General features: G+C 45.3%; 1 protein-coding gene across 1 annotated transcript in view; it reads right to left on the bottom strand.

Annotated features, from left to right (window-relative positions):
• itga11a (integrin, alpha 11a) overlaps positions 1-16,706 on the bottom strand; it is a 115,932-nt gene that overhangs the window by 28,605 nt on the left and 70,621 nt on the right. Inside the window, exons 13-16 of the mRNA XM_072464896.1 lie at positions 12,399-12,542; positions 8,973-9,176; positions 6,048-6,178; positions 3,740-3,906 (exon numbers count right to left, since the gene is read on the bottom strand). Of these exons, the coding sequence (XP_072320997.1) occupies positions 3,740-3,906; positions 6,048-6,178; positions 8,973-9,176; positions 12,399-12,542 (646 nt within the window). The remainder of the gene's footprint in view (positions 1-3,739; positions 3,907-6,047; positions 6,179-8,972; positions 9,177-12,398; positions 12,543-16,706) is intronic.

Genomic DNA, 16,706 nt, shown 5'->3' with positions numbered 1-16,706 from the left:
CTGTGGCACGTCCATACCACAGTCAGACCCAGAGCACTGACTCCACTGTGGATTCCTCCATGAAAGTGCTAAAGGCTGACAGCCCTACTACAATCAGTGTTACTGCATATCTAGCGTTAATCTGCTTCCATTTCAAGGAGGAAGTGAGGAAAATCAGCTGCAGTCTACGCAGAATTATATCACAATATTCCAAATTTCATATTGACCCAAAGGCAAATGAAGATATGTCAGTAACGATATGACATGGCTCAGAAGTACGTCGAAATCTTTTCTACCATGTGGTCTTTTATGCTACTTGAAATGATAACATCAGTTCGTCAGCCGATCCTGGAGCTCATTACCAGCCTCTGTGCACTACAAAACTACATCAAATATCAAAAGCTGCTCATGGCGGCCTGTAAAAGTGATGAAGTCAAGCAACCAATGAGCTCTCAGACTGTCCTGTTTGGCTCATTCCTTTCCCTGCAGAGTCTTTCGGTTCAGTTTGGCTACAGTTCTCTCTCTGGTTAATGACATCAGTGTAGCAGCAGCATGGTCCACCACAATGTCAGCTCCGCTCTGACATACGATCACTGTGAAAAGGACGCACAGGACCAGGATTCCACAGGCTGCGGTCGCACTAATGACTCATTTCCCGGCCACATTGTTTGGATTTCCAGCCCAAGATGCTCGACGGCAGAAGGACCAGTATCCTGACTATATACGGACAGAACAGTGGCTCTTTAATCAGCACAACTCCGAGCTCCCCAGCATTATTCCACCCTCCACACAGTGCCCTTGTGTGTGACAATCATGTAGAGAAGCCTGTTGGACATGGAGGTTCATTAAAGGTGCACTATGAAACTTTTATAGTGGCAGGTCCGCCCCCTGCTTTGCACATTTCGACTGATCAGAACGGATCATCAAGGAGTGCTTTGGCACAGTTCTGTTAAAAGCGGGAAGGGCCTTTCCAGGACTCTGGGTTCAGGGGGCCCCGCTCTGCCACAGGAGCAACTGACTGAAAAATCTAAAAACCTTTTAATCCTGAAGTCGATCTTAGCAATTCACAAAAAGAACAGATCACTAATACTAAGCCAAACAGAGCCACACCACTTTAGAAGGGCCAAAGTGAACCAGTGGAAACCATTACATCATAAACCACCGCATGTGACGGCCCCTGACCTGACCCTCTGCTGTGGTCTGAGAGTGTGAACACGCTCACCTCAGAAGGTCAATCGTCTCTATTATTCAAGTATGTTGCAAAGAAAAAACATAGACAATCGTCCAATCACAAGTACTTTACATTTTGTATCAACCAAAAGTGCTGCTTTGCCATTTCAGCCTGTCATACTTTGCAAATACAGGAAGTATACTGCTTTACAGAGACTAGACCACGAGAAGAAGTGGCTTTTATCCTTCTCTCCCTTTTATAAATGTTATTTTTTGTTGATAGACCCAGTGTTGACCAAAATATGAACTTTTAAATGCTCTAAAACAGCTTTTTGGCTAAATATGTTCATAAATATGAGCAAATACTGTTGTTGTTTTCTTCTGGGATTTTTGGCAAGAGCGTTAAAATAAGTGAACCGCAGATGAGAGCACTTTCTATTGTAGGTGCTGCAGTTCAAGTGTGGGACCTACACTTTTCCCCTAGAACTGTAAGACAAATGTTTAAAAAAACCTGCAACTTTAAAGTGGGCAGATAAACAGGTCACTTAAGGTCACTGCAATATTCAAAGCAGCTTCACATTATTCCAGACCATTTTGCTGCTTGTGGTTTGTAGAACACATATTTAATCTCAAGGACGATAGGACCTTCATACACATGGTAACGACACTTGGCGCAAACTTATTTCACAGACACTGAGTTAGTGAAGAGTAGAACTTTTACCCAGCAGCCACCACTGTCTTTGGCCCCAACCACAATGGAGAAAACGTTTGACAGCGATCTCAAATCTGGCGACCTGTTTAAAGCTCTACCAGCTGCCATCAAGTTCACCGTGATGTGCTTTTTGCCTTCCACAGGGTTGCCGTGGCGATCACTCGTATAAAAAAGTAAAAGTAGCATATACCGTGAACAGAGGTACAACATCATTTCTATAATTACATTTGAGCTTCGATCATTAAACCAAATAAACTCCAGAGTTGTCACATTAAAGCAGCATTTTATTCAGCAAATTAACGAATCAAGAGGAGCACAAGATTTGGTTCTTCTGAGGCCCAACCAAATCGAAATAATACAAAAAATGTCACTGATGTATCGAGACAAGAATCGAATCGGGACAAAACAATGTCGCCTCATATCTAATAAACACAGCAATAGCAATAGATAATGGACTCGATCAATATGACGGCACGATCACAAATAACTACCGAAACAGCAAATATTTCTGAACGAGGAAATTATTATACAGGCCTTACTCGTATTTCATTGTTTTTTCATATTTCCAGCAGCCTTTAAAGTCCAAACTACAGTCTAGATGTGAATTCTCCATCCTCCCTCAGACAGTCACGAGGAGTCCACAAATGCACAGCAGTGGTGTCTTCAATAACAGCTCCAAACAGATTCAGCCCAAATGAGATGAATGTAAATCAAAGATAAAACAGTGTCTTTTACACCACAAACCTCAGCCTCTCACAAACATCTGCCCTGGATTACAGACCAGACACGACAGTCAAACCAAATAAACATGTTCCTGTGAGTGTGTGAGGAAGAGCACCAGAGGAGACTTCATCTGCTGCTCTGGCCGGGTCAGGAGGTCCTCCACACCTCCACTCTGTGACGGAGGAGGCTCAAAACTGCTTCTCACACGGTTACGAATGTGTGCTCACTCTGCCGTGAACACACACATGATTCAAGAATAGAGAGAACATTAAAAGAAATCTCATGTTGTGGTACGTGAGGCCCTTCAGGTGGAACACCTCTTCAATGGTTGTGTTTTTGTCATTTTAGACAATTTCTTTAGACATTTTTGCTCTTCCTTGATTGATTTCTTAGGTAAAACTACTGTGACAATGGTGTATTCCTAATTAAGGCCAGGTTTAGCTCTAATCTAACCCCATAAATAGTCCTGTTACAGACCTGGTTTAGATCTGGTGGTGCTCGGAAAGCCAAATCATAAACCATCAACACTAGATCAATACTTTGAAATAAGCCACAGTTACAGAGAGCTGCTGAATGTCTGCCCCTCAGAAGTACACCACATATATACAAAGTGATTTTGCCACACAGAAGTTTGAAAAATGAGGGCCATGGGGTGCTAAGAGTAGAAATACTCCTCTTAAAGGCCATCACTGTGAGCCGAGATGAACAACTTCAGCTGTGTTCACACACAAACATCTGACCACAGCTGAGCTGCTCCAGAACAGAAGGTCAATAATGAGCTCATGACCAGTCTGTGATGACACTGTGAGAGAACTGAGCCAGGATCCTGCTGCACGCTGTGTACAAGGGGCAGAGGCCAGGCCATCTTATTAGACGGGCATCATTTAGAAATGATGTGGAGGCAGTAGAGATGATGAGAGATGGTTAAACTTCAGTATTAGAAATGCAGATGTTTGTTCCTGTTTTATGGTAAAAAAAAATACAACATTTCAAAGGTAGAAGTCTGGACAATTGCCTCTGAGGAGCTGGTCTGAGGAAGTACATTTGATATTTGTTACTAAATTAGCCCCGCCCTCACGCGGAGTTATACCCTCAAATTCTACAACTTTCCTGCAGAACCCTTGTGTTAACATTAGCTTCTTCTCCGTGTCTTACCGATGTGCTGCGTGGGAGGGACCGGCGTGCGCGCCGTCACGTTGAAGCACACAATGGCCGACATGCAGGTCACGTTCTTGCCCCCGCGCTGGCAGTCCTTCACAAACGTGTTGATCTTACTGGGCTCAAAGCTGACCGTGGCGTAGATCCGGACCACACTTTGGGACCTGAGGGCAGTGAGGAGGCACAGGTTAATAATGCCACTGACAGAATGTGTGGAAACATCCTGTACATCAGGGCTATTCAAATATATCAAATATAATGTCATTGTCTGGGGCCCGGACTATAAAACTCCACCACAGTTTAATTATTCATATCCAATATCCACAAACAACTTGCAATATTATTATTCAATATAAATCTATTGTTTCACTCATTTAGTCGGCACAATCCCTCATTTGTCCAGGTGTGATCCATTGTAGAAAAAGATTCAGTTCAAGTCAAAAACAATATCAAGAGGAATGTGTATTCTGTCCAGTGTAAAGTGCGTTACAGGTGAGACTAAACACAGCACAAGAGGCTTTATCAGCACGTCAGACACTGGAGTTCAGGACCACAGAGTCACGTGCACCTTCATCTGGAAGCCACAAACCTCTTTTGAAGACAGTGATGTGAAGATTATTATCAGGAGAAGTGACAGTCTGAAAGAGGAGATAAGGAGGACATTCTGGTAATAATAATAATAATTAATAATAATAATAATGAAAAAGAGAACAGTAGAGTTTAAGGTTCAATCTTCCAGCAGTGTACAGCAGCGTTCTGAAGCCATGGGAGAGCATCAGCCCTGGCCGTTCAAATGCTAATAAGGTACTCAGTGATGAGGGAGCTGCAGCCAGCTAACAATAGGATTTCTATGGCCGGTTACAGGGCTTTTATGGCAAACAAAGAATATACGTTTCAGGAGAAACTCCCAGTGTAAACAGGACAGGCTCTTATCAGGAGGCTCCGCCCGGTGGGCAGGGCTTACTCAGAGTGGGATGAAAATTACATGACTAGATCCACAGATTGAGAATGATTCTTGCATGCTAAAACAGTGTCCAGATGATACATCTGAATCTTTTTCTACAATTTCACTGATTTAAATGAAATAATAATACAATGTTGCTCTGTCACATAAAACAGGACAAAGCAAAGACCCACTCGATGTATCAATAACCAGACTTGAACTGGAGCAGCAGCAGATCTAGAACAAAACTAGTCCTGAACCAAGACTAAACATTTTGAACAGAATCCGAACGACCATCTTTGCATTGAACGTTTGATGACGGTTGCTATGGACTTATGGAATTAACACAGCTCGTGAAAGAGCAAGACATAAAGAGAAGATGGATTAGTTTGAAGCTTGAGGATCAGTTTGTGTTTGCTGTGTAAGTTGTGCTGAAACGTGTACAATCTAAAATCAAGCGGGTTAAGGATTTACAACACTCTGACTCACACACGATTCTGACGTGTACGACAAGAGAATGAACCTCTCATCTGGAGAAGGCAACAGTGGTCAGATCAGCCTCATGAGAAGAACAAAACTGATGTGTCTCCTACAGTTGTGTTTGATCGTCGCCTGTGCTCGTTCTGTCTCACGTTCTCGTGTGGTTGTGTGGATCAGCTGATGTTGGGATGAAGAGGTGGAGAATAAATATAAAAAGTTAGGATTAAACACTGAATATTTAGAAAATGTTGACTCACGCTGCAAATGAAGATTTTGCCCGTAAACTTGTTTTTTTTTCTAACTCTGACTATTTACAGGCTGTAGATAACCTGCCAGTAAATCATCAAACGTTTCAATCTAGAAGGGCTTCATACAGCGCTGACTGAATGTGTCAAGTGTGCAGTGTTTGGCTTGAGGAGCATCTGATCAAACAGACACTGCACCTCATCCAGGATCCGCTCTGCTTCAGGACTTTAAAGGACACATTTGATTACTTGCTGCTGTGAAACGCTCCAATTCTGTGGAACACTGTCCTTGGGAGTTCACGGCACCTCAGAAAACACCCTGAGATCATCACATTTCTACCACCAACTCACCTTAATCACAACTGTGCACTTGTATTAGCATGTCGCGGCAAGCTAGCTTTTGTTTATCTCCCCATAGTAACTCTCTCTGCTGCCAGTAGATGGAGTGCTAACACTACATCCTGATGAGGGAACGGCCGACTTGGTAGAATATGTAGTTTTAAATACATACATTATTTTTAGTTCTTAAACATGAGATGCGTAACAAAGGCAAGACAAGAGAAATAATGCATATGTGTCCTTTAAATATTAGGACTATATCTTCAATCTAAGCGCTCTCTCATTCACAGATACAGACCAGAGCAGAACAGCGGCCCCGAGCGATCCCACAGCCAGGTCCACCAGGCCGTCCCCGTTCATGTCCATGGCCCCGTGGACACTGCGGCCAAAGTACTGCAGCCCGGGGGCCACGTCTGTGGCGGCGATCCTCTGTGGAAACACACCTGTGTCAGCAGCACGCAACACGCAACAGCAGAACACGCAACAGCGGAACACGCAACAGCAAAACACGCAACAGCAGAACACGCAACAGCGGAACACGCAACAGCAGAGCACGCAACAGCAGAGCATGCAACAGCAGAACACGCAACAGCAGAACACGCAACAGCAAAACATGCAACAGTGGAACACGCAACAGCGGAACACGCAACAGTAGAACACGCAACAGCTGAACACGCAACAGTGGAACACGCAACAGCGGAACACGCAACAGTAGAACACGCAACAGCTGAACACGCAACAGCGGAACACGCAACAGCAGAACACGCAACAGCGGAAAACGCAACAGCAGAACACGCAACAGTAGAACACGCAACAGCGGAACACGCAACAGCAGAACACGCAACAGCGGAACACGCAAGAGCGGAACACGCAACAGAGGAAAACGCAACAGCAGAACACGCAACAGCGGAACACGCAACAGTAGAACAGGCAACACCGGAACATGCAACAGTAGAACACGCAACAGCTGAGCATGCAACAGCAGAACACGCAACAGCAGTACACGCAACAGTAGAACACGCAACAGTAGAACACGCAACAGCAGTACACGCAACAGCAGAACACGCAACAGTAGAACACGCAACAGCGGAACACACAACAGCGGAACATGCAACAGCGGAACATGCAACAGCAGAACACGCAACAGTAGAACACGCAACAATAGAACACGCAGCAGTGGAACACGCAACAGCGGAACATGCAACAGCGTAACACGCAACAGCGGAACACGCAACAGCAGAACACGCAACAGCTGAACACGCAACAGCGTAACACGCAACAGCGGAACACGCAACAGTAGAACACGCAACAGCTGAACACGTAACAGCGGAACACGCAACAGCGGAACACGCAACAGTAGAACACGCAACAGCTGAACACGCAACAGCGGAACACGCAACAGTTGAACACGCAACAGCGGAACACGCAACAGCGGAACACGCAACAGCAGAACACGCAACAGTAGAACACGCAACAGTAGAACACGCAACAGCGGAACACGCAACAGCAGTACACGCAACAGCAGAACATGCAACAGTAGAACACGCAACAGTAGAACACGCAACAGCAGTACACGCAACAGCAGAACACGCAACAGCAGAACACGGAACAGCAGAACACGCAACAGCTGAACACACAACGGCAGAATACGCAACCACATGAATGTTGTTATTTGATAAACATCTGCAGTTTCTTGATGGCTTGACAGTTTCACTTGGAGCAGAGGGTCAGTCACATGAGGGTCAGTCACATGAGGGTCAGTCACATGAGGGTCAGTCACATGAGGGTCAGTCACATGAGGGTCAGTCACATGAGGGTCAGTCACTTGAGGGTCAGTCACATGAGGGTCAGTCACATGAGGGTCAGTCACATGAGGGTCAGTCACTTGAGGGTCAGTCACATGAGGGTCAGTCACTTGAGGGTCAGTCACATGAGGGTCAGTCACATGAGGGTCAGTCACTTGAGGGTCAGTCACATGAGAGTCACTCACATAGGAGGAACTCATGAAACTGCGGAGAACAGTCGTCTTACCCGGAGATCGTCACGTTATCCCGGCGGACATCCTGAGATTTTTATAAGAGATCTTCTACTGAGAGTGTTTTTCAAACTTCCTATAAGTTATTTGTTCTTTTCTTCTGTATCTACCTGCGTTGCATCAATGGAATTTCCCCATGTGGGACAATAAAGGATTATCTTATCTTATCTTATCTTATATGAGAGTCAGTCACATGAGGGTCAGTCACATGAGGGTCAGTCACATGAGGGTCAGTCACATGAGAGTCAGTCACATGAGTCAGTCACATGAGGGTCAGTCACATGAGGGTCAGTCACATGAGGGTCAGTCACATGAGAGTCAGTCACATGAGTCAGTCACATGAGGGTCAGTCACATGAGGGTCAGTCACATGAGGGTCAGTCACATGAGAGTCAGTCACATGAGTCAGTCACATGAGGGTCAGTCACATGAGAGTCAGTGACATGAGGGTCAGTCACATGAGAGTCAGTCACATGAGTCAGTCACATGAGGGTCAGTCACATGAGGGTCAGTCACATGAGAGTCAGTGACATGAGGGTCAGTCACATGAGAGTCAGTCACATGAGTCAGTCACATGAGGGTCAGTCACATGAGGGTCAGTCACATGAGAGTCAGTCACATGAGGGTCAGTCACATGAGAGTCAGTCACATGAGTCAGTCACATGAGGGTCAGTCACATGAGAGTCAGTCACATGAGGGTCAGTCACATGAGAGTCAGTCACATGAGAGTCAGTCACATGAGTCAGTCACATGAGGGTCAGTCACATGAGAGTCAGTCACATGAGGGTCAGTCACATGAGAGTCAGTCACATGAGGGTCAGTCACATGAGAGTCAGTCACTTGAGGGTCAGTCACATGAGGGTCAGTCACATGAGGGTCAGTCACATGAGGGTCAGTCACATGAGAGTCAGAGTGGAAACTAAAATGTAGAGACCCAAGACGGAAAAGTACTTTTGGACAATTAGCTCTCACTGCACTGCAAGGAACCAAGCTAGGAACTCAGGGTAGGAACTCTTTTTCCTATAGAACTCAAGGGAGAAACCAACAGGAAACCATCCTTTTTAAAGAAGAACTCAAATACTTTTTAATGGGAGGTCAGATGTGTAATTATCTGACATAATATATTTACATTGAGTCAAAATGTAATCAAATGAACAATTCAGATTTGGTTTTGTGTGGTTGGTCTCACCTGCTTGTACTTGCGCAGGATCCGATTATGCTGGCTGAAGAACACATACACTGCCCCCTTGTGGTCGTCCTCTAAAGGGGCCCCCACCACCAGGTCGTTGAAGCCGTCCCCGTTCAGGTCCGGGACAGGGGCCAGAGAAGAGCCGAAGCGTGCGTTCTGACCGCCATTATGGATCTCCAGAGCACCCTCCAACACAAAACGGTTCTGAAAAAACATTTTTGTATATTTATATACTTGTAATATATATTTATATTATATTTTTATATTTTATATATTGTATTCATACTCCAATTAAACAGGTATTTATGGAAAAATGTAGCATAACTATCAGAATTGAGCACTTGTGATCACACATGGAAATGCATTCCCATCATAACATGGATCATTTGTCCTCTGCATTTGACCCATGCTTCAATGCCGCTGGGACATAGCCTCAGGAGCAGGGGTCCCTGCAGTGCAGCACCCGGGGCCCAGATCTTTGTGCTTTGTGCTATAATGATGCACTTTATGTGTAATTACAGGGTAAATGTTTGTGGCAAGTTCCACAAACCACAAAGTTGTAAATATGATAAGATAAAGTAAGTTATAATGTATTAATCCTTTGTAAGGGAAATGCATCTGACCCATCATTACGCTGCTGGGTTAAACCTGTCAGGAGCAGTAAGTGCCACAGTGCCCGGGGCCCGGGGCCCATCTACAGATCTCCATTCAGACGCTGGGGCATGTTTGATTTGATGGGAGAAACTGGAGCCCGGAAGAAACTAACCCAGACTCAGAGCAGCCAAACTCTCCACAGAAAGGCCTGGATGGCCAGAGTGCCCGGACATGTGCCCGCTCCAGGGACCAGTCACAGTGGCTGCTAAAGGTTTGTTAAAACGTATGATTATTTCTGTGCCCACCACGGGCAAAACAGGAGAAGACAAATAGAAAATAAAACATACACTGGTAAAGCTCAGGATTTGTCATACAATTTACATGAAATAAATGTTGAGTCAGGTCCACTGCACCGGTCAGATTCATCACATCCAAAGCTGTCTTTAGGCTGACCAAGCAACAGCTGCATGAGTCACTCGAACACATGTAAAACACATGTGCTCATGTAAAACACATGGTTGGAGCAAACGCTTAATGAACCCTGAATCTTTCTCTGAAATACAAGGCAGGACGAAGCTGGATGGACATATTAACACATATCTACCATCGAGTTTGGATATTGCATTGACCTATTGACCTACAACTAATCAAAATGAAACCACCAGGAGGACTGAGAGTGTTGCATCTAATAATAAACCAGCTATAATAGATATTATAATAGATCCATGTAATAAACCCACACATTTAATACTCCAAACATCTCATCAGCGTTTACAGTCACATGATCTTCAGACCACACTTTCCTCTGGTCAACCCAACCAGAACCTGCTCTAAATTCACTCCTCTGCAGATAATCCAATGATTATTTTTTTCTTTCTCAAATAACTCCCACAGGTCCAACAAAAAGCCAGGAATCTTTGCTTTTAAACGCAAACTAAATCCTGTGTCTATTCTTAGCCGCTCATAAGTCTGACAGAAAATGAACAGACGTCGACAAGACGGAAAAACGTTCTCCTGGAGGCGCACAGGAGTAGAATACTGCTGCAGAAGTCATGCATGTCATTGCTCCACTTGGCGTCTCGAGTTCCTGTGATATCATTTCAGCTCTGCAGACGTAACGCAAGCTCAGTTGTTTTTCCAGTTGGGCAAATGAGCAGGAGTAGATTTAGGAGCGCGAGCCTCTGATGAGAGCATGTGTCACTGACGGACACACGGGGAGCGAAGAGGCTGGAAAACACACGGACGGCTGCTGTTTAACTGGAAACACATGGCCGAGTGCTCAGGTCACAGTTCCTCCGCAGAGGGCGATGTGCAGGCGAGCTTCAGCACCACAGGGGTCGAGATGCTCTGTGTTTGTACTGAACAAAACCCGGGCCTGAACTAAACCAGACGGGAACCAGACAAACTCTGGTCAAAACAAGACAATACCATGCAGAGATTTTATTTTCAGTTTTATCACACGTTTCCAATCGTCCCGTCCACCACGTCCCGCACATCTGCATCCGCACCTGAGTCAACCCCGTCACCGTAACGACCAGCTCTGAAGCTTCACACATGGACTCATTTGCCTCCTGCCTCTCCTCCTTAAGCGCGTCTCATACCTGTCATGTGGTCGGGACTTTACCACAAATTTAAAACCCTTTCCACGTCTGTTTAAATGCAGTCAAAACAGACCGATGAGTCCCATTTGTTATTTCAATGAGCAAGTTCGACGCGGAGCTGTGGGAATTTTCCTCGTGTTGCTGAAACTTCTCACCTCCGAAGGGTTTTCTGGAAACGGGCTGAGACGTCAGAATTCCTTCCCTTTGAGTTCACCGTGCAGCGCTAATAAAACGGGGTACAGTCGGGTGGCGTTTTGATGTGTTTCGGGGGGGTTTGGGTCAAATGTCAGGCGGTGTTACCAGTGGAGTGTTTGACAGGAGCAGAGGTGAGAGTGGAGTTTTCACAGGCTCTATTAGGCATTTGTACAAAGCATTGTAAGTGTTTAGTCATCGCTGACACAAAAAAACAAACTCATTTTATAAGAGTTTCCTGGGGTTAGTGATGTTAATGATTAGTTTATTTCATGTCAATGATTAGAAAATGAATAACTGTTTTTTGTGTCAACAATTAATGCACATCCATAGGCTTTGTAGATGTGGAGATGCAATGCTAACAGTAAAGTGTTTAAGGGCAAATGAAACAAACAAACATACTTTATTTTGAGCCTTTTTTCTAAAAAAGTGGCGTACTAGGGTCATAATGATCTTATTATTTTTGTAATTGATTACTTGATGATAACGGTAATAAACATTTCTAAATACTCAGTAGATTTGCCCTATTATAAAGTGTTACCAAATATTTGAATAACTTTGTTAACAGCGCTGCGATCCTCTGAGGATGAAGTCCCCTTAAATGGTTCTCTCTTCACTGCTGGGCCTTGTCAGGTTCATGAGCAGAGCAAAGTGTGAATGAAACAGTGATCAGAGCAAAGAGTGGCTTTTGTGAAGAATCTCAAATATAACACACTTTTTTGTTCAGTTCATTCCCAAAGTGTCATATTCACTGTCATATTCATAGTGTTGATGTTTTCAGTTAGAATCCAAAATAAATAGTCATGATAATAAACGGGGGAGACCATGCATGACACCAGGAGGAAAAACATTATACAGGGAGATTTTTACTCCCATTTTTTGCATACAATGTTTTCTCAAAATAGTAAGAATCAGTAAAACATATGTCATTTCTGATGTATTCCTTGGTGTGTTTTGTTCTAACCCTGTTTTGGCCTTGGCCTCATCCAGGTTTAGTCCCGAAATGATCTGGTTTCTTTTCTCAGAACTGCCTCATTACCTGCTCGGTGAGTCTGTAGATGTAGACCTTCCCCTTCTCCATGCCCCCGCTGAAGTACATGGGCGCGGCCACCAGGAGGTTATCGGTCACTCCATCTCCGTCGATGTCCACCGGTGCGATCTCACTGCCGTAGTATGAGCCAATCTGAAAAATAAACAGGACTATGCATTTGATACTATACAAGGTGTACCACAAGGCAAACTCTCGACCCACTCTTGTTTCCCCCACCTCCATCAATCTCCTTCAAGACAGATTCTCTAACTCTTTTGTCTGTTCTTTCGTAAATCGAGAAGACTGTTTTCATGACATACATTTACATAAATTACTTCTTTTTTTTAAATGCACTTTATTTTGTGACTCTATAAATCTCATGTGTACAGCTTAACACGGAGTCAGACCCCTCGAGGATGCAGGGAGGGCCTTAATTCTGTGCTATTTCCTGAGAGTGACCCATTCCCGGCCTACAGCACATAAACATCTACCTCGTCCACAGGTCTTGGTCGTGACTGATTTAAATTCAAATATCTCGGCAGAACATGTATTTAATTAGTGTATATTCGATTGTAATTCGATTTTGAACTAAAATGTTTGCTTCCTACACAAATACACATACATTTTGATTGATTGTTAAGTTAAATTAATTTAGCATACTATCTGATCTTTAGTGTCTATTATTATTTAGATAATAGCTATATTCACCACTATTTTAATTGCTTTAATTGCTGTGTAATAGCTCAAACTTGGAAAAGTATTTGAATTTCGGGTGCTTAATCTTACTTTGTGCTGGGTAAATGGTCCGAGTCGTGAGCGTTTTGAACAGCAGACTGGATCAGTTTTCCGTTCAATATTAAAAACACATGCGCTTAAAAATAACAGATTTTTGATGCCTTTTGTTTCCCATGACATAAAAGAAAGCTTCTGCTTTGAACTGCATCAGCATCAACTGAGAATCAGTCCATGAAAATGTGCTGAGCGGGAGCAGACAGCAGAGGCCAATGACTCACCTGAAGTGAAGTCTGTCCTTGTGCGAGTATAAGATTCTAAGTTATTAGAAATATATCATTACCCTTTTTATGAAATAACATTTTCTAGACCACTTTTAATGGGGCCTAAGCTGGGGCCAGACTAGGGTTGGAAAAAGCTCAGAAATTTGGGGATTTTTCAAAAAACAAAACTTAATATTTTTGCTGTTTTTGTTTTGCATAATATCAGTTGTTAACCTTGTTATAGGCAAAGGTAAGTTTATTTGTAGTGCACAATTTCTGCACAAAGTAATCAATGTAAATTATATGCCATATACATACCACAATCCTAGTTTACTTAAGTATAATATGTAACTGTGTAAAATTATACAGAATTCCTTGAGTAAATACTGCACTGGAAGTTTAGCAGTGTCTGAATGAGTTGAATTGGAGTTGGTTCTGTGGTTCATTGATCTTCTGTTTTGTCAAACTTTGTTTGATGTGTGAGAATCAGGCCTGGACTGGTCATTTTGGTGGGAACATGAACTTTTGGGCCGGTCACTGTTAAACACAACGCAGAGTCCTGATGTCACTCTTCTCGTTCTCTTCCTTATGCTCTGCTCTTGTTCTTGCTGCTCTTGTAGTGTGATTATCCTATTGGAAAGATCGGCAAAAATAAATAATAATGGTAATAAAAAATGTCTTTATTCACTGGATAGCCTCGGTTGTGCTCAGATGTGATGGATTTGACTCAGTTTGAAGATGTCTGAGACAACTATAACGCCTCAGTGTGCTAGTGGTCACTATGACGACTGTTACTGATGCGGTTACTCTCTCAAATGTGATTGCAAAACTTGTTTGAGCTTTTAATCTTGTTTCATTAATGCTGTTTAAAAAGTCCTCTCCCTCTGAGCCTCAGAAAACACCAGGTCCAAAATTGTGACGTCGTAGGTGGAGCTCCGAGATTTATATTTGTTTGATTAAGAAGAACTTGCTCCTGTTCAGTGAAGCAGCTGAGATCAGACCAACGCAGCTTCAGACACACATTACACGCTTTTTCTGACTATTTGTTTTGCCAATATTTGCGGCTCAACTCTGCACGTCAGCAGAACAGCCCTCAACCTCCACTGCACTGTGCGTCTGCACTGTACGTCTGCAGTGTACGTCTGCAGTGTACGTCTGCACTGTACGTCTGCAGTGTCTGTCTGCAGTGTACGTCTGCAGTGTACGTCTGCACTGTGCGTCTGCAGTGTACGTCTGCAGTGTGCGTCTGCAGTGTACGTCTGCAGTGTACGTCTGCACTGTGCGTCTGCAGTGTACGTCTGCAGTGTACATCTACAGTGTGCGTCTGCAGTGTACGTCTGCACTGTGCGTCTGCAGTGTACGTCTGCAGTGTGCGTCTGCAGTGTACGTCTGCAGTGTACGTCTGCAGTGTACGTCTGCACTGTGCGTCTGCAGTGTGCGTCTGCAGTGTGCGTCTGCACTGTGCGTCTGCAGTGTACGTCTGCAGTGTACGTCTGCAGTGTACGTCTGCATTGTACGTCTGCAGTGTACGTCTGCAGTGTACGTCTGCAGTGTGCGTCTGCAGTGTACGTCTGCAGTGTACGTCTGCAGTGTACGTCTGCAGTGTACGTCTGCAGTGTACGTCTGCACTGTGCGTCTGCAGTGTACGTCTGCACTGTGCGTCTGCAGTGTACGTCTGCAGTGTACGTCTACAGTGTACGTCTGCAGTGTACGTCTGCACTGTGCGTCTGCAGTGTACGTCTGCACTGTGCGTCTGCAGTGTACCTCTGCAGTGTGCGTCTGCAGTGTACGTCTGCAGTGTGCGTCTGCACTGTGCGTCTGCAGTGTACGTCTGCAGTGTACATCTACAGTGTACGTCTGCAGTGTACGTCTGCACTGTGCGTCTGCAGTGTGCGTCTGCAGTGTACGTCTGCACTGTGCGTCTGCAGTGTACGTCTGCAGTGTGCGTCTGCAGTGTACCTCTGCAGTGTACGTCTGCAGTGTACGTCTGCAGTGTACGTCTGCATTGTACGTCTGCAGTGTACGTCTGCAGTGTGCGTCTGCAGTGTACGTCTGCAGTGTACGTCTGCAGTGTACGTCTGCAGTGTACGTCTGCAGTGTACGTCTGCACTGTGCGTCTGCAGTGTACGTCTGCAGTGTACATCTACAGTGTACGTCTGCAGTGTACGTCTGCACTGTGCGTCTGCAGTGTACGTCTGCACTGTGCGTCTGCAGTGTACGTCTGCAGTGTGCGTCTGCAGTGTACGTCTGCAGTGTACGTCTGCACTGTGCGTCTGCAGTGTACGTCTGCAGTGTACATCTACAGTGTACGTCTGCAGTGTGCGTCTGCAGTGTGCGTCTGCAGTGTGCGTCTGCAGTGTGCGTCTGCAGTGTGCGTCTGCAGTGTACGTCTGCAGTGTACGTCTGCAGTGTGCGTCTGCACTGTGCGTCTGCAGTGTACGTCTGCAGTGTGCGTCTGCAGTGTACGTCTGCAGTGTACGTCTGCAGTGCACGTCTGCAGTGTACGTCTGCAGTGTACGTCTGCAGTGTGCGTCTGCAGTGTACGTCTGCAGTGTACGTCTACAGTGTACGTCTGCAGTGTACGTCTGCACTGTGCGTCTGCAGTGTACGTCTGCAGTGTACGTCTGCACTGTACGTCTGCAGTGTCTGTCTGCAGTGTACGTCTGCAGTGTACGTCTGCACTGTGCGTCTGCAGTGTACGTCTGCAGTGTGCGTCTGCAGTGTACGTCTGCAGTGTACGTCTGCACTGTGCGTCTGCAGTGTACGTCTGCAGTGTACATCTACAGTGTGCGTCTGCAGTGTACGTCTGCACTGTGCGTCTGCAGTGTACGTCTGCAGTGTGCGTCTGCAGTGTACGTCTGCAGTGTACGTCTGCAGTGTACGTCTGCACTGTGCGTCTGCAGTGTGCGTCTGCAGTGTGCGTCTGCACTGTGCGTCTGCAGTGTACGTCTGCAGTGTACGTCTGCAGTGTACGTCTGCATTGTACGTCTGCAGTGTACGTCTGCAGTGTACGTCTGCAGTGTGCGTCTGCAGTGTACGTCTGCAGTGTACGTCTGCAGTGTACGTCTGCAGTGTACGTCTGCAGTGTACGTCTGCACTGTGCGTCTGCAGTGTACGTCTGCACTGTGCGTCTGCAGTGTACGTCTGCAGTGTACGTCTACAGTGTACGTCTGCAGTGTACGTCTGCACTGTGCGTCTGCAGTGTACGTCTGCACTGTGCGTCTGCAGTGTACCTCTGCAGTGTGCGTCTGCAGTGTACGTCTGCAGTGTGCGTCTGCACTGTGCGTCTGCAGTGTACGTCTGCAGTGTACATCTACAGTGT

Source organism: Eucyclogobius newberryi, unplaced genomic scaffold, assembly GCF_026437365.1.
Source record: "Eucyclogobius newberryi isolate DKJ021-1_F unplaced genomic scaffold, fEucNew1.0.hap1 SCAF_5, whole genome shotgun sequence".
NCBI classification, from domain to species: domain Eukaryota; kingdom Metazoa; phylum Chordata; class Actinopteri; order Gobiiformes; family Gobiidae; genus Eucyclogobius; species Eucyclogobius newberryi.
Note: the sequence above shows the minus strand (reverse complement) of the source record. Positions and strands in the feature narration are given on the sequence as shown.